Below are 18,794 nucleotides of genomic sequence, written 5' to 3' on the forward strand. Positions count from 1 at the left end.
GATTGGTTAAGGAGATGCACATTTTCTTGTCCTTTCAGCAAATTACCATGCAATTTTTTTTTTTAAAAACATAAACATGCAGGGGCAAGTTTGTGGATGATACAAAGCTAGGTGGGAAGGTTAGTTGTGAGGAAGATGCAAAGAGGCTGCAAGGGGATATAGACAGGCTAAGTGAGTGAGAAAGAATGTGGAAAATGGAATATAAATGGAGAAATGTGAAGTTATCCACTTTGGTAGGAAGAATAGAAAAGCAGAGCATTTTATTAAATGGTGAGAGATGGGGAAATGTAGGGTATTCAGAGGGACCTGGGTGCCCTTGTACATGAATTGCTGAAAGTCAATATGCAGGTACAGCAAGCAATTAGGAAAGTAAATGGTATGGTGGCCTTTATTACAAGAGGATTTGAGTAGAAGAGTAAAGATGTTTTACTGCTATTGTATAGGGCTTTGGTGAGACCACACCTGGAGTACTGTGTCCAGTTTCTGTCTCCTTACACAAGGAAGGATATACTTGCCATAGAGAGAGTGCAACAATGGTTCATCAAACTGATTGGTGGGATTGGGGGGGGGGGGATTGAGTAGATTAGGCCTATATTCTCTAGTGTTTAGAAGAATGAGAGGTGATCGCATTGAAACATACAAAATTCGTACAGGGCTCAACAGAGAGGATGTTTCCCCTGGCTGAGGAGTCGAGAACCAGGCGTCAGTCTCAGAATAAGGAGTTGGCCATTTAGGACTGAGATGAGAAATTTCTTCACTCAGAGGGTGGTGAATCTTTGGAATTCTCTACCCAAGAGGGCTGTGAAAGCTCAGTCGTTGAGTATATTCAAGATTTTTAGATATTAAGGGAATCAAAGGATATGGGGATAGTGCAGGAAAGTGGAATCGAGGTAGAAGATCAGCCATGATCTTATGGAATGGCGGAGCAGGCTCGAGGGGCTGAATGGCCTACTCCTGCTCTTATTTCTTATGTTCTGATGTAATTAATGCCAGATGCTGTTAGATGCCCTGCTATGCCAAATTATGGCCCATGATCACAAACTGTCTCAGAATCTCCAATAACATTTGGTCAGTCAACCAGTTTAGAAGGGAAACTGGAATGTTAAATACCAAATAATTCAGTCTGTTCAAAATTCCAAACTATCATCATCAAACTACTCTGGAATTCAAAATTCCAATTATTTGAGTTCTGTTCATCTAAAAGTGGGTAAACCACCAAATGAAGATAAACTGAGGAAGGGTGAATTTTCTTCATATTATACATTAAAAGGTAGATTTTTCCCCTTTGCCATCTTATCTTTTCTAGATATTTTTAGTAATTTTCAATTGTCTATTTTCAGGCAAGTTGGTCCATATTTATGTGCTTTCACTTTGGTAGAAGGCATTCGATTGTGCCCATCTGCACAAAGCCCAAATATTACATGTGATTTACAATAGCACAATACAATACTGAAGGAATGTTTCAGAAAGACTGCCTGGTTGAGAAGAGAGAATAGGTGAGGGGAGCAGATAGGAGATCACTCAGTCAATTAATGGTTTGCTCTTGTACCAAGAGTTACTTTTGCAGAAAGGTTTGCAAGCTACAATATCATGCTATGGCTCAATCAATACTAATTGAGATGGGAATTTCACATCTGTTCTGAGCTGAAGGCAGCTTCATTAGGTAGAGCCAATGACCATCAAAGCATCAATAATATTGTACATGCACAATGAGCTTCTATCTAGTCAGTCACTGAAGAACCACCAAAGCAAGAACCAAATCCTGAGGTTTAGCAACTCTGACAAGCACTGTAAGAGTTAAGCAAGCCCCACAGGACTTTTGACACCTTATCCACAGCTATAAGTCAGATTTGAACTTTGTTAAGCAGGTATTTAAAAAGTACTTGGAGATGCACTTGAAGTGCTGTAACCTACAAGGCTACAGACCAAGAGGTGGAAAGTGGGATAAACTGGATAGCTCTTTTTCAGCCGGCAGGCACAATAGGTTGAATGGCCTCCTCTGTGCCGCAAATTTCTATGATTCTCGGTACTCATTTCCTAAAGCCTCCCCACCCCCGAGGACATTCTCTACCAAAGCTCCAGATTATTTTTCTGACCTCCAGTTTAATGCCAGAGGCTTTCAGAAGTTTATACAACAGTAACGAGTAAGCAATAAAATTACCCTGATAGAGCTGCATTAAGTGTGTGCGCAGGCTAGCAGGGATGACAACTTCTGGAAGTTCCTGTAGGAACAGTCGAAGGAGGCTCATAGCTGTAGATACATCTGCTTCTTTAACCAAGTCCATTTCTTCCCCACTATTATACTTCTGTCGAAGCCATTCCATCATCTCTGCGCTTCCATTTACTTTGAAAAGTCCTTCCTGGTCCATGCCTCACAATTTTAGATTATTTTTTTTAAGTTGTGTGAAATTGCAGACACAAGGGAGCTAAAGAAATCAACTTTGTCAAACAGAAAGTTGATTTCACAGCACATTTGATCTTATTTTGGTATGGATTACCAAGGGCTTCAGGTAAAAAAAAAATTAAGTAGCTCTTTTTAGCACACTAGCTTACAACTATAATTTCATACTACTTTTATTAAGTCAGTTAAAGATCTTGTTACCAAACATCCAATTTCATAAATTACATTTGTACTTAGATGGTCGATATATCATATTAATTTCAATATTATTGCTATAAATGATTGAAACCAAACAGGAATTTTAAAAAGGTAGGTTCTCGAAGGAATTTCATAGCTTTTTTGGTCGAAACTTAATTCCACAGCACATTCCATTTTTATTTTGGGAGCACTCATGATGATTGATGAGATGATGTGTTTGAAGTGAGATCCTCCAACATAAACTGTTCTGATAAAAAATGTAAAGACTGGACTATTTTGTATTAGAACAGCATACAAATCAGTAACAATGGCTTTTTTTTTGCCAAAATCTTCAAAACTATATTTTGTTTTGCCATTCTTTCCATTTCCCCATCCAGTTAGTGATAATCCTCAAATTAAAAATAAATTGTAGAGAATTTTTTAAAAATTGGATTTACAAATAAAATGAATACGCTGTACAATACTATAAATAAGAAATGTACAAGCACAGAATCTATAGGCCCAGGTTTGCCCCTCCACACCCACTACCGGTTAAAACGGCGCACCTCTTTGTAGAAGAGAAACAGCGGCGAAAACTTACCTCGGTATTCTCCCTGCTCCTCGGAACGTTGCAGGCTGTGGAGTGGCGCGCACAGCACAAGCAGTGGGGGGGGGGGGGGCGGAGCCAGGTCCCGGCGCTGAAAACAGTGCCGGGACCTCTGCACATGCGCGCTAGTGTGCGCGCACGCGCAGTAGCTCCTCGCCCCCAGAATCAGTGTTCATATGCTGCAGGCTGTGTGGGAGGGACCCGAAACACATTGCCCCTCGCCCTGGCTGAATGGGCTCCCTCATCGGCGGCCCGCTGCCTTATCCAGCCACACCAGTAAAAGGAGGTCTGAGAGAACCAGAACCCCAGCAGGATGTCAATGAAACCCTGCAGCTGGTTAGTATGCTGGGTTACATTGTTTTTATTTGTTATTGATTGATTGCTTATTACTTTGGTCTTGGTGCTTTAGGTGCAGGGTTCCTTCTATTTTTTTTTTGTTAATGAATTGCTTATTACTTTTTGTGCTTTGTAAGTCTTGGTGCTAGGTGCAGGTCCTCTCAGCTTCCTTGTATTTTTTATTTGTTATTGAATGCTTATTTTTGTGCTTTGTTTAGTGCTTGGTGCTTTAAATTTACTTATGCTTCTTTAATGTTGTTTAGTGCTTTGCAAGGTCCTTTCCCTTTCCCCCACTTCTCTGGCTACCTGCGCTAATTTCTTAGCTCACCACAAGGTTTTTCTCTGCGGCCACAAGTGGTCACATACGCTGGCCTAAGTTAGTTTAGAGTAACTTTTAGCTGTCTAAACTTGCTTAAATGGCCAAAAAAGGCGTAAGTGGCTGGCAACACCCCCTTTTGAAAAAAAAAAATCTAACTAACTCACTTACACACTGGAGCAAATTAAAATGGGCAGAATTGCGATTTTTAAGATACTCCAAATAAAAATCTAGTTGCTCCAAAAAAAAACGGAGCAACTCCTAGGGAAACTTGGGCCCTAATACCTGTAAAAAGGAATCTCTCTACATTTACTCGTGTCTCAGTTTTTCTGTGATTTCGGTTTCAAGAGTGCAAAGGGTCATTCTGGCTATAGCCATTGCACACAATTCCCCCAGACTGAAATCCTCATGTTTTACTTCAGGACGTCTCCAGAAGCTATACTAAACCTATCTAAAATACTAGTTTGGCCCCAAGTGGAGTTGTGTGTCCAATTGTGGGTACCACACTTTAGGAAGGAGGTGAAGAGGGTACAGAAGAGATTAATTAGAATGGTTCCAGAGATGAGGGATTACAATGACATGGATAGACTTGAGAAGCTGGGGTTGTTCTCCTTAGAGCACAGAAGGTTAAGGGGAGATTTGATAGGGTTTTTTAAAAAATCATGAAGGTTTTAGATAGAATAGAGAGAGAAACTGTTTCCAATGGCTGAAGGGTCGATAATCAGAGGGTGCAGATTTAAGTTGATTGACAAAACAACCAGAGGAAACAAGAAAAATGTTTTTATACAACAAGTAATTTGAAATGCACTGCCTGATAGGGTGGTGGAAATAGATTCAATAGTAGCTTTCCAAAAGGGAATTGGATAAATATTTGAAGGAGAAATAATCGGAAATAAAAGGAAAATGGGGACAGAGCCAGGGAATGGGACTAAGTTGGAAAGAACTGGCACAGACTCGACGGGCTGAATGTTGTAATATTCTATGATTCTAATGCACCATCTCCATTTCTCTTCCAAGCTTTTCAATTGGCTCAGGTGATGTGAAACTGGACCAACCAGAACAGGTAGTCCTAAGTTTGATCTCAAGTATGCTCAGAGTTTATTTCATGGAGAACTATAGTTGGCCTCAGGGTCCCCACGGTAAGGAAGACAAAAGAGCCAGAACGGATTCCAATTGCTATTTAGTAATATCTTACCAGAAAGTGTGAATATTCAAATGCATCTTGTTTGCAAAGTTACCTGTGTGAATAGTCTGCCAACATTTACTATCGAGAACTTCAACAAAGCATGGCCACTTGAGTAAGATACTTGAGATCTGCTAGCATCCAGCATCAGTCAACATTTCAGAGGGAGAAGCATAAAAAGTGAGTCTCTATCCAGCAACTTTTAAGTGTGAAAGATAGGAACCAGGGTCAACTGAGAGACACTAGTAACTAAGTACATTCCACTTAATGTCTATGATTAGGTGATCAGAGGGATATTGTTTCCCTTCAATATGTCCAATTATAATTGACTATGTTTTGGCTTCAACTTCGTGGATTTCCTGTCCCACAAGAAATGAGCTTAATTAAAAATATCCCATAAAATAGCTGGTTTAACACAATTTGTTCGTAACATCACATGGGTACCATGTTATGCGATTTGTAAGAGTGTCAGTCACAAATGGGTTTGACACAGGGATCATGAACTAAATACTGATACCGAACAGGTGGCAATATCTTTATAACTCATGAACCTGTTGTCATGGTACATCAGTCATTGAAGGTTGGCATGCAGGTACAGCAGGCGGTTAAGAAAGCAAATGGCATGTTGGCCTTCATAGCGAGGGGATTTGAGTACAGGGGCAGGGAGGTGTTTCTACAGTTGTACAGGGCCTTGGTGAGGCCACACCTGGAGTATTGTGTACAGTTTTGGTCTCCTAACTTGAGGAAGGATATTCTTGCTATTGAAGGAGTGCAGCGAAGGTTCACCAGACCGATTCCCAGGATGGCGTGACTGACAGATCAAGAAAGACTGGATCAACTGGGCTTGTATTCACTGGAGTTCAGAAGAATGAGAGGGGATCTCAGAAACATTTAAAATTCTGACAGTTTTAGACAGGTTAGATGCAGGAAGAATGTTCCCAATATTGGGGAAGTCCAGAACCAGGGGTCACAGTCTAAGGATAAGGGGTTAGCCATTTAGGACCGAGATGAGGAGAAACTTCTTCACCCAGAGAGTGGTGAACCTGTGGAATTCTCTACCACAGAAAGTTGTTGAGGCCAATTCACTAAATATATTCAAAAAGGAGTTAGATGTAGTCCTTACTACTAGGGGGATCAAGGGGTATGGCAAGAAAGCAGGAATGGGGTACTGAAGTTGCATGTTCAGCCATGAATTCATTGAATGGCGGTGCAGGCTCGAAGGGCCGAATGGCCTACTCCTGCACCTATTTTCTATGTTTTTTCTATGTTTTCTATTGCACAATACACCATTCATAACCTAGCAAGGAAAGTCAGTGGTTCATTGTATGTGCAATTTTAAAACCACCTCGAACTAAAGCTTTTGCAATGGTGCAGCAGCCAGCAGTCAAACAATGCAATCTGATATACATGTTTACTATAGCACATTACTATCAATTCTTTGTAACCCCAAGATGTCCAATGGGATCACACTAAACATAGGGTCACTCATTCATTTTGCACTATACATATGCAAAGTCAATACAATGGGCCCAAGTTTCCACAAGAAAAAAAACGGGCGTCCCTCCGAGCTGGGCGCCCGTTTTAAACGCCTAAAACGGCGCCTAAAAAAATCCTCGGTATTCTCCACCGACTTACAGGTCCTGTGGCACTCAGTGCAGCCGGCACGAGCTGTGTGGGGGGGGGGGGGGGGGGGGCGGAGTCAGGTCCCTGCGCTGAAAACAGTGCCGGGACCTCTGCACATGCGCGCTACAGTCGGCACGCAAGTGCAGTAGCTCCAGGCGCCAAACTGTGTGGGAGGGGCCCGAAGCACGCAGCCCCTAGCCCTGGCCCAAAGGCCTCACTGGGGCTGCGTGAATGAGGCTCCTCCCACGGCCAGCTCCTGCTCCCCGCCCGACCCGAGACCCGCTCCCCCCCCCCCCCCGACAACCGAGACCCGCTCCCCCACCCCCACCGAGACCCGAGGCCCACTCACCCCCCCCCCCCCCGACCTGACACCCGCTCCTGTTCTCTCTCTCTCTCTCTCTCTCTCTCTCCTTCTCCTCCTCTCTTCTTCTTCTTCTTCTTCTTCTTCTCCTCCCCCCTCCTCCCCTTCCCCTCCCCCCTCCCCTCCCCTCCCCCTCCCCCCTCCCCCCTCCCCCCCTCTCGCTCAGCTGCACGAACGCTGCAGAATTCTCCCTGGCTGAAGCACTTTCACACAGGTAGGAAGATGGTTTATTTAATCTTTTCTTGGCTTATAAATGTTTATTCAGGTTGGATTTATTTGCATATTTGTAGAAGTATAAATAAGGATTTATTGTCAAATTTAATGAGTTCCCTTCCCCCCCCACCTCATTCTGGGCGCCTGATTTTTTTAAATGTGTAGAACAGGTTTTTTCAGTTCTACAAAAATCTTCACTGGCGCCATTCTACTTTAGTTTGGAGTACGTTTTCACTGTGGAAACTTTCAAAATCAGGCGTCAGTGGCCGGACACGCCCCCTTTTGAAGAAAAAATTCTGTTCTAAACCAGAACTGTTCTACCTGACTAGAACTGCAGAAAAAAAAGTGTGGAGAATTGCAATTTCTAAAATAGTCCGTTCTCCACCAGTTGCTCCTAAAAATCAGGCGCGAATCATATGGAAACTTGGGCCCAATATTTCCCTTTGGCAGTTATCAGTTTAATATTACAAGTTGCATTTTTACAGTATTTAGCAACTTGATTGCCCATGAAGAAAATGGCAGCTAGTTATACACACCATACCATTCAAAATATGCATATTTTACATATGTTGAAGTTATAATGCAAGTTTAATGTGCAAAATGCCACATTATAAACTAAATCATAGTACAGGGTACTTCACAAAATCAAATCATTGAAATGTATCTTTTTTTTTAAAAAAAGGAGAAAAGATTATTCTAAAAGCAGTAACATGAAAAGTTGTCGGATTCTTTTCCTAAATTATAAGCCGAGGTTCACCAGTTTTATTTTTAAATCTCAATGTCGTCTTAAAACTTTACCTACCATATTCCTCCAGATACTCCACAATGTACTTTACTATAAATGGAACTCCATTCCCTGGATGATATCCTTGTTGCTGTAGCTCATTAAGAGGAACTCCAAAAATTTTGTTAGTAGTTAATGAGTTGCTGTTACCCGGAGAAGGAGAGAAACTCTTCCTCATATCTTCCCTCAGCCAAAAAGCAAAGCCGTTTTTGTCTATACAAAAAAATAAAAAAGTACATGAGCACACAGATCTTCCTTTATTCCAATTTCAGCTTACAATAGTTTAAGCATTCACGACAAGTGAAGTTTGCCTTCACTGTATCTTCAGAAATAGAAAAATTTCCTTGGTTATAAGATAGGAACAATCTCCAGTTCTATTTTATAATTAAACAGAACTGCAAATATGGAATATGTGCATGAAAATTCAAAAAGAATTTGAATAAGTACATTATACAAGCCCACCCCTACCAACTATATTGTAAATTTTGTTACATCCAAATTATTTCCATAAATTAAAGTAGACTATAGATATAAAATAGGAATATAAACAGATCAATTTTTTCTAAAATTACACCGAGTAACAGCAACTCATTGTTCCTGATAAAGACTTCAAGTAGAATCAAAATTATTCCATATTAAATATCTTAAAAGAATGGGGCTTCGCCAATAGTTCTGCTGTTTAGTACCTCAGATTTATTGACAAGGAAGGCCCCAAGTTCTATGTATCCAGTTTGTTGTTGTCAAAAGCGATCATCCCCAAACTAGGTGTAATACAATACATGTGTGCATTTGGCTTTCACTAAATGTACAAGCAGTCTTGTGGCAGGAAAACGATACACTGGTTGGAGTTAAACACAAACGCATTTTGTCTGTAAAATTAATTAAACATGCACTTGAGTTCATTGAATTTACTGTTTTTACACTGAGCAGTCTTTTCCACAGCAGTAATCACAGCGCCAAAATGTGATCAATATTTTCGAGGGACCGCCTATGATGATGTTAGCCGGGATAGTAGGGACACTACAATTGGTTTCAGTCCCATGGGTTAGGAAGAGGGAAAACAATTTAAAATCTGTTAAGGTTGCATCTGCTGATTGCTATCCACCAATTAAGTGTGCATATGCATGTTGGGCAAGAACATGATCAGGCTAGATAGTCATGTTTACCCATGAGTTAATAGCTAAGTTCACCCATGAAAAATGGTCTCTGGTATAATGCCAGAGACTAACTAAATCCTCATGTGCATTGAGGTCACACGTTCAGGAAAGGAATTTTTAAAATACAGGCATTGTAAAAGAGTGGAATCAGGTTTAAAAGTGGGAAATCCCCACAAAGCAAGCTCTCAATCTGCTGAGGGAAAACATGAAGCAGAGTATTATCAGAGATTTTGAGGACCAAAACTTGCAAAATAGAAGGGGCAGGTTAACATACATTCCACCAGCTTTGAGACGTCCACAAAAAATTGATTGCCCAATCTCTTGACTGGGGAAAGCTTTGCACAAAATGTGACAGCGGTCAATAAAAGTTACTTAAGAACAGATCTTCAGTTGAGTTTCTCATGAGTAGTCTGCAGTCTGAAACATAGTTGTGATCTGGAACGGTTAACTTGGCCTATCCTTTTAAAAAGACACATCACAAGAAAATCCTATTGTTACAGCCACTGGATTAGGTGATCATATAATTAGATATCAGGTAGTACACAGAGGGCCACTTACAGGAATAACCAGAATCCCTGTACCCAAGAGAATATCGAAATTTGTATCACTTGTCAATGCCCGTCTCTCTCCTAAAAGATTGTTTTGAATGTGTAGCAAAGAACAACATGGGTCTCCAATGCCATTGCTCATAAGAAAGCTGGATGACATGCTGTTTCAGGACAGGAGCACAATATCGTGTAATGCACGATGTATTATTTTGCTGTCAAGGTGAAACAGAATTTGATCACCACCAAATCGGATTCTGTTCAACAAACACAGGGCGGAGTTAATGGAGTTTAATTGCTATTCAGGCCAGAACCTTGAGTTACTTTATTTTCCTTTTGAAGTGTCGTTGATGAAATCATTTAAGAGGTTACAGGCATTCGTTCCTACAGTCTCACCCTTTGTATCATTCAAATTTTTAAGTGTGACACAAACTTGAGTGCAATACTTGAAGCGTGACAGACAGGAAATGCACACAGGTCATACCATATTTTTTATATCGTCAAATCTGCAGTGATGCTACTCATAGCAAGTCAAAGGATGTGCTGTTTTACAAGATCAGGAATGTTATGCCATTAAGGTGTAGTTGCATATCTCTAAGACGATACTGTCCAATTGCTGCTAAACACTGCCATCATATGCAGGTCGATTAAAAGTCTGCTACTAACTAAACATAGGACAAGTTCACAGTTGTCAATTTTTCAGGATGTGGAAAACAGCTACATTTATTGCCCATCCCCTAGCTGTCCTGCAAAGGTTGTGGTGGGCATTCCCCTTGAACCATGATGGTGTTCTCCCCAATAGTGTTAGACAGGAATTCCAGGATTTTGACTCCAATGAAAGAGTAGCAGTATATGTGCCAGTAAGGATGGTGTATGACGTGGAGCTGAACTCTCTAGGGTAGAGAATTCCAAAGATTCACAACTCTGAGTGAAGAAATTTCTCCTCATCTCAGTCCTAAATGGCAAACCCCTTATTCTGAGACTGTGACCTCCATGTTCTAGATTCCTCAGCTAGAGGAAACAATTTTGTCAGCGATAACCCTGTCAAGCCCCTTAAGAATTTTATAGGTTTCAATTAGACCACCTCTCATTCTTCTAAACTTCAGGGAATTATAGGTTAGTCTACTCAATCTCTCCTCACATGGCAATCCTCTCATCCCAGGAACCAGTCTAGTGAATCTTTGTTGCAGTCCCTCGAAGGCAAGTATGTCTTGAGACCAGAACTGTACACAGTACTCCAGGTGTGGCCTCATCAATGCCCTGTATAATTGTAATAAGACTTTGCTCCTATACTCTAATCCCTTTGTAACAAAAGCTCACATAACATTTGCTTTCCTAATTGTTTGCCTGCAGGTTAACTTTGTGATTCATGTACAAGGACACGTAGGTCCCTCTGAACACCTACATTTGAGCATCCCTGATTTCAATTGCTCAAGCATTGGTGACTGTGCCTTTTGTTGCCCCAAGCTCTGGAATTCCCTCCTTAAACCTCTCTTTCCTCCTTTAAGATGGTCCTTAAAGCATACCTCTTTGATCAAACATTTGGTCATCTGCCCTAATTTCTCATGTGGCTCGGTGTCAAATTTGGTTTTAGAACACTCCTGTGAAGCATGTTGGGACATTTTACTATGTTAAAGGTTGTTGTTTATTATTTCAGGGGTTAGAAAGTAAACCACTCAGAGTACCCTGTCTCTAACCTGTATTTATAACCACAATGTTGATATGGCTGGCCTGGTTAAGCTTCTTGTCAATTGTTACCCCCAGAACCTTTTGTAGGGGACTCAGTGATGGTAGTGCCATTGAAAATTATGGAGAAGCAGTTGTGCCTGGTCTTGTTAGAGATAGTCAATGTCTGACATTTATGTGGCACAATGCTGTTGGTTGGCTCTAGTATTGTGTGCTCTTGGGAGTTACTTTGTATCACACTTCAAAGAAAAGCATAAACAAAGTTGAGTGTAACACTTTTCAGGCAGAACGTGCACACTAGAAGTGCCATTTTTCTATTTCTCATTGATCTTCTGTGACATTATTCACTTGAAATTAGGATATGCAGGTTAGGCAAGGGTTGCTGGGTTTGTATGTGTTCAGGAGCGGATGTGGAAACAGTTTAGGAGATGGGAATAGTTCAGAGAGTTGGGAGTAGTTATGGGGAAAAAAGAATTTGGTGAGTTACTGGGTACTTTCGATTGAGTGAGGTAATATTACTTCGTGAGGGTCATAGGGTGGTGAGAATTCAGGTTGGCAAGCAATTAGTTGGGAATTCAACAATGGGGGACAGAGACTGTACCTTGAGCAAAAGTAGGTAATGGAGAATGGAAGTAGTAGGATATTTTTTTGCAAAAAAAATTATACACTTGACATCGATACATTGCTAGCACAGCTGTGATTAGTTAGAATGATTATATTTTCCACAATATAACAAAGGCTTTGATTACCCATCACCGATACGTAAACAAGAGATGCATTGAAAATTCAATTGGTTTGGTTATTTAGGAAAAAGCTGTTTCTGACAGTCCTTATGAGGGTATGTGTGCGTGTGCGTGTGCGTGTGCGTGTGCGTGTGCGTGTGCGCGTGTGTGTGCGCGCGTGTGCGTGCGTGTGTGCGTGCGTGTGTGTGTGCGTGTGTGCGTGTGTGTGGATTTACAAGCCATGTGTGCAAGTGTCCGTTTGTGTGTGTATAGCTGTCTGACGTATGCTGTCTCGTTGAACTTAAAAATTAAAACACTTGATAACACAGGGAACATTAGCCAAAAACATTATTCTGCAGCTTGCCTACAAGTTACTTGGAAAAACTTGAAGAAAATGAAACAACCTTTTGCACCATGAGAAGATGCATCCATCAAGTCTAAAGACAACCTGCCAATCACAGAAATTATGCACCATCGCTCTGGGTCACAATATCAACTTTAACCTATACTTTTAAGAGGGGCTGAGGTCTTGAAGGCAGTAGCAAAGCTATTCAAACACAAAGACAACGTTTAATCATGTTACTATGAAATATGTTGCAAGCCTCATTTAAGCCCATATTCTGCAGGTTTAGGATTAAAAAAGCAGCACAAACTTTTTTCTCAAACAATGATTTGGCTGGTTCATCTTTTCTTAAAGTCATAGAAATTAACAGCACGGAAGGAGGCTATTTTGGCCCATCGTGTCCACGCCGGCCGACAAAGAGCTATTCAGCCTAATCCCACTTTCCAGCACCACGTCCATAGCCCTGTAGATTACGGCATTTCAAGCGCACATCCAAGTACTTTTTAAATGTGGTGAGGTTTTCTGCATCTATCACCCTTTCAGGCAGCGAGTTCCAGAACCCCACCACCCTCTGGATGAAGGAATTTCCCCTTAAATCCCCGCTAAGCCTCTTACCAATTACTTGTCAACCCCTCTGTTAAGGGAAATAGAGTGAATAGGAAGGACCTTTCGAGGCCACTCATAAATTTACACTCAATAAGGTCTCCCCTCAGCCTCCTCTGTTCCAAAGAAAACAAACCTATCCTCTCCATTCTTTCTTTATAGCTAAAATTCTCCAGTCCAGACAACATCCTCGTAAATCTCCTCTGTACCCTCTCTAGTGCAATGACATCTTTCCTGTAATGCGGTGACCAGAACTGCCGCAGTACTCTAGCTGTGGCCTAACTAGTGTTTTATACAGTTCAAGCATAACCTCCCTGCTCTTATATTCTATGCCTTGGCCAATAAAAGGCAAGTATTCCATATGCCTTAACTACTTTATCTACCTGTCCTGCTACCTTCAGGGATCTGTGGACGTGCACTCCTTTATTCCTCTACACTTCTGTGTCATACCATTTAATTTGTATGTCCTTACCTTGTTAGCCTTCCCCAAATGCATTATCTCACACTTCTCTGGATTGAATTCCATTTGCCACTGTTCTGCCCATCTAACCAGTACACTGATATCTTCCTGCAGTCTACAGCTTTCTACTTTATCAACTACACAGCTGATTTTAGAATCATCTGCAAACTTCTTAACTATACCCCCTACATTTAAGTCTAGATCATTGATGTATACCACAACAGTACCGATCCCTGTGGAACTCCACTGGAAACAACCTTTCAGTCACAAAAACACCCATCAACCCTTTGCTTCCGGCCTCAGAGCCAATTTTGGATCCAACTTGCCACTTTGCCCTGGATCCCATGGGCTTTTACGTTCGTGATCAGTCTGCCATGTGGGACCTTATCAAAAGCCTTGCTAAAATCCATATAAACTGCATCAAATGCACTAACCTCATCGACCGTCCTCGTCACCTCCTCAAAAAATTCAATCAAGTTAGTCAGACACGACCTTCCCTTAACAAATCCATGCTGATTGTCCTCGATTAATCAGTGTTTTTCTAAAAGATTTATCCTGTCCCTCAGAATTTTTTTCCAATAATTTTCCCACCACTGAGGTGAGGCTAACTGGTCTGTAATTACTTGGCTTATCCCTTTTTAAACAAAGGTACAACGTTAGCAGTCCTCCAATACCACACCTGTAGCCAGCGGGGATTGGAAAATGATGGTCAGAACCTCTGCTATTTCATCTTTTGCTTCTCTTAACATCCTGGGATACATTTCATCTAGGTCTGGGGATTTATCCACTTTCAACGCTGCTAAGCCACTTAATACTTTCTCGCTCACTATGTTTATTTCATCTAATATTTCACACTCCTCCTCCCGGATTGCAATGTCTGCCTTGCTCCTCTCTTCTGTGAAAACAGACGCAAAGTATTCATCAAGAACTATACCCACATCTTCCGCCTCCACACACACATTATTTTTATGGTCTCCAACAGGCCCTACTCTTTCTTTAGTTATCTTCCTGCTCCTAATGTATTTATAAAACATCTTTGGGTTTTCCTTGCCAAAATATTTTCATATTCTCTCTTTGCTTTCCTAATTTCCTTTTTAATGTCACCCCTGTACTTTCTATACTTTGAGTTTCTGCTGTATTGAGCCCTTGGTATTGGTCATAAGCCTCCCTTTTTTTCTTTACCCTACCCTGTATTTCCCTCGACATCCAGGGGGCTCTAGATTTGCTAGTCCCACCCTTTTTCTTTAAGGGAACATACTTGATCTGAATCCTCAATCTCCTCCTTGAATGCCTCCCACTGCTCAGACACAGATTTACCTTCAAGTAGCTGTTTCCAGTCCGCTTTGGCTAAATCCCATCTCCAACTCAGCAAAATTGGCTTTTCCCCCCAATTGAGAAATTTTATTCCTGGTCTATCTTTGTCCTTTTCCTAAATCTAACTGAATTATGATCAGTAACACCAAAATGCTCTCCCACCGATACCCCTTCCACCTGCCCAGCTTAATTCCCCAAAACCACCCCCTCCCTTGTTCGGCTTGCTATGTACTGGCTAAAAAAGTTCTCCTGAATGCATTTTATGAATTCTGCACCCTCAATACCCTTCACACTAATTTTTTTCCCAGTTAATATTAGGGTAGTTGGAATCCCCTATTACTGCCCTATAGTTTTTGCACTTCAGAAGTTTGCCTACACATTTTCTCTATCTCCCTCTGACTGTTTGGGCATCTATAGTGCACTTCCAGCAGTGTGATTGCCCCTTTTTTGTTCTTCAATTCAACCCATATGGCCTCATTTGATTATCCTTCTCACAGCTGTAATTGTTTCTTTAATCAACACTGCGATATCCTCCTTTTTTACCCCCCTCTATCCAGTCTGAAAACCCTGTAACCAGGAATGTTGAGCTGCCATACCTGCCCTTCTTTCAGCAATAGCTATAATATCATACCAAGTGTCTATCTGTGCTCTCAGCTCATCTGCCTTTTTCCCTATACTCCTTGCATTGAAGTATAAACCATTTAGCACTGCCAAACTCCCTAGTTGTCTATTTTCCAGCCAGAGTTTCCTGTCTTCCAAATTCAATTTTTACTTTTCTGCTTTGCTTCTCTCCCTTCTGAATCTATTCTCAGGGTCCCATCCTCCTGCCAAGTTAGTTTAAACCCTCCCCAACAGCACTAGCAAGGATATTGAACCAGTCTGGCTTGTACAGGTCCCTCCTCCCCCAGAAATGGTCCCAATGCCTCACGAATCTAAAGCCCTCCCTCCTGCACCATCTCTCCAGCCACGCATTCACCTGTCATATCCTTCCTTTTCTGTACTCACTAGCACGTGGCATCGGGAGTAGTCCGGAGATTACTACTTTTGAGGTTCTGCTTTTTAATCTCTTCCTTAGCTCTCTAAAAGCTTCCTGTAGGACTTCATCCCTCTTTCTACCTGTATATGGTACCGATATGGACCACGACCTCTGGTTGTTCACCCTATCCCCCCAGAATGCCCTGCAGCCACTCGGTGACATCCTGTACTTTGGCACCAGGGAGGCAACTTACCATCCTGGAGTCACGTCTGCGACCGCAGAAATATCTGTCTGCTCTCCTAACTATTGAATCCCCTACCACTATTGTTGTTCAACACTTCTTCCTCCCCATTTCTGTGCAGCTGAGCCACCTGTGTAGACGTGGACTTGGCTCTGGCTGCATGCACTCCCCAGAGGAACCATCTCCCCCGCCAGTACTCAGAACAGAATACTGGTTGGAGTGTGAGATGCACTCCGGGGACTCCTGCGCTACCTGCCTGGTCCTCCTCTTCTATCTGGCGGTCACCCATTCCCCCTCTGTCTACACACGCTTAAGCTGCGGGGTAGCCACCTCTAGAAACGTGCTATCCACAAAGTTCTCAGCCTCACAGATGCATCGCAGTGACTCCAGCTGCTGCTCAAGCTCAGAAACCCAGAGCTCGAGTTGCTGTAGCTGACGACACTTCCTGCACATGTAGTCATCCAGGCTACGTGAAGCATCCAGGACTTCCCACATGGCACAGGATATGCACTCCACGGGACTGAGCTGCCCTGCCATGCATCTAGTTATCAGATTAGTTAACTAAAGTTTTTAGTAAAGCACTCTGCCCTTAGTTTGCACTGGTGCTCTCCACTCTGTCTTGCGATTGTTTGAACTAGAGCTCTCCACACTCTGTCCTGTGACATACCACAAATATTTATTTTGTTCTTGCTGGAAATATATAGACTGCTAGTCATTCTGACCAAAATGCTCAATGGATGAAAGTAAACCATCACAGCAATGTAGGACGCTTCCAGACCCTGATTTTACTCAATTGGATGCAACGTCGCAATGCGAGCATCCAACACTTCCCTATTGGTGAGTACAGGATACAAATTCCAAGACTGCTCAGCACCATGGTTTACATTGCCCTTACCACTTGGCCACCTTAAAAGGATACAACTGAATTGATTTTACTCAAATGGGTGCAATGGCACATTGCAAGCATTCAATACTGGCCTGCCAAGATAGATTCTCCTGACTGGCTATTGCGGAATTAAAAAAAAATGTAAATGTCATTAGCAATTTCTCATTGGTATTTTTTCCAACCACTTTCCTCACGAGAGATCTGTTTATCAGAGAATACAAGGGAGAGAGAAACAAACTACTAATCTCCTCTGGCATTGGTCACCGAATCAGATTTGGTTTTGCAACAATAGAGCGTCACAACACACAGCATATTGTCAGGGCCATCGATTTAGTGACCAAGTCGAAGTGCAGTTTTATTATAGAATATTCTGGAATTGTCCTAATGTTTCAGGAATAGAATTCCCAAATCCTGTTTATTTTTCTATTTGAACTATAATTTAATGGATATTGTTACAAATGCCTTTACCCAAATACTTGCTTTTTTTTTTAAAAAACCTCGGAAAGCCTACAAGATTGTAGACAAGGTGTACAGATTGGAGGTAGGTACCCTGTGTTTAGTAATGTTTGGGAGCTCCTAAGCTTCTGTAGCACTAGTGAGGGTGGGTCCATAGATTTTGCATCACTGGGAAGAGGTCTGCCAGCACCCAAGGAGGGGGAAATTTCATATTTAAAGAACGTATGTTTTTTGTTAAAAAACATTATGGCCTGGAACACCATGCCCTCCCGTCAGTGTTAATTCTGCAACGTCTCCACTGGCACAAGGATGTAAATACAACATAACATGTTTTAATGTATAGAGAACGTTGAGGGGAAGTGTGTACAAACTAGCTTTTATCAATCAATCTCCTTTGGCAATGTACATGGTGAGCCAATGTCCTCTTTTACCTGTCTCCAATGTCTTAAGTGTTGTTATTTCTGTCTCTTTTCTACTTTTGTCACTTTCTATTCTACTACTTTCCCCTGGAGATCTTTTTGCTTTTCTCTGTCCTCATCCGCTTCTCTCTTTTTATTCTTCCTTTTAGGGTTAAAGATAGTGGGTGAAATGGGTGTTATGGGGAAAGAAGCCACCAATAAGCCTCATACTACAATTAGCGCAGAGACGAGGACAAAACATGGCCCTGGGCAGGCAGCTATCTAGCTTTGCTCCTTCATCCCATTATGAGATTTATGAGAACCTGGTGGTCAGATTGCACAATTTCAGGGCAAAATAATCTCACTGTAATAGCAACTATTGTGTATCACACTGCAGAGCAGCTTTATCGTTGAAAAGGCCTTGAAGTACACCATTTATAGGAGTAATAGGTAGTACATGTACTTTGAAGATTTCAATGAAACATCTGCACCATGTATTGAATTCAATATATAATATATAAATATCTAATTTAGAGGTCTTTAAAATTATGAAACGTTTTGATAGATTGGATTGAGAGAATGTTTCCATTTGTGGGGAAGAGCATAACCAGAAGCCATCAATACAAGATAGTTACCAAGAAATCCTATTTGGGTAAAAAAGTTTCTTCTGAATTCCTAAGAGTGGTGAGAATGTGGAACTTGCTGCCACAGGGAGTGGTTGAAGCAAATACTGTAGTATAGATGCACTTAAGGGGAGGCTAGACAAGCATATGAAGGAGAAGGGAATAGAAAGTTATGCTGATAAATTTAGTTGAGGAAAGATGGGAGGAGGCTCGAATGGAGCATAAACACCAGCATGGACTGGTTGGGCCGAATGGCCTGTTTCTGTGCCATATATCCTGTAATATATGTGTGGTTTTGCTATTGCATAGATAGGGAACATTCAGCGAGTGTGTAATTATTACTTTTTTATCTAAAGTGAAATATTCTTAATATTTTACAAAGG

The 18,794-nt window shown here is 41.6% G+C and overlaps 1 protein-coding gene across 7 annotated transcripts in view; it reads right to left on the reverse strand.

Moving 5' to 3' along the window:
• Positions 1-18,794, reverse strand: part of fam13b (family with sequence similarity 13 member B) — a 207,305-nt gene that overhangs the window by 174,444 nt on the left and 14,067 nt on the right. For all 7 annotated transcript variants that reach the window (XM_070878273.1, XM_070878278.1, XM_070878276.1 and 4 more), the window contains exon 3: positions 8,020-8,214. In XM_070878273.1, the coding sequence (XP_070734374.1) occupies positions 8,020-8,179 (160 nt within the window). In that variant the 5' untranslated portion in view covers positions 8,180-8,214. The remainder of the gene's footprint in view (positions 1-8,019; positions 8,215-18,794) is intronic.

This window comes from Pristiophorus japonicus, chromosome 4, assembly GCF_044704955.1.
Source record: "Pristiophorus japonicus isolate sPriJap1 chromosome 4, sPriJap1.hap1, whole genome shotgun sequence".
Taxonomy (NCBI): domain Eukaryota; kingdom Metazoa; phylum Chordata; class Chondrichthyes; family Pristiophoridae; genus Pristiophorus; species Pristiophorus japonicus.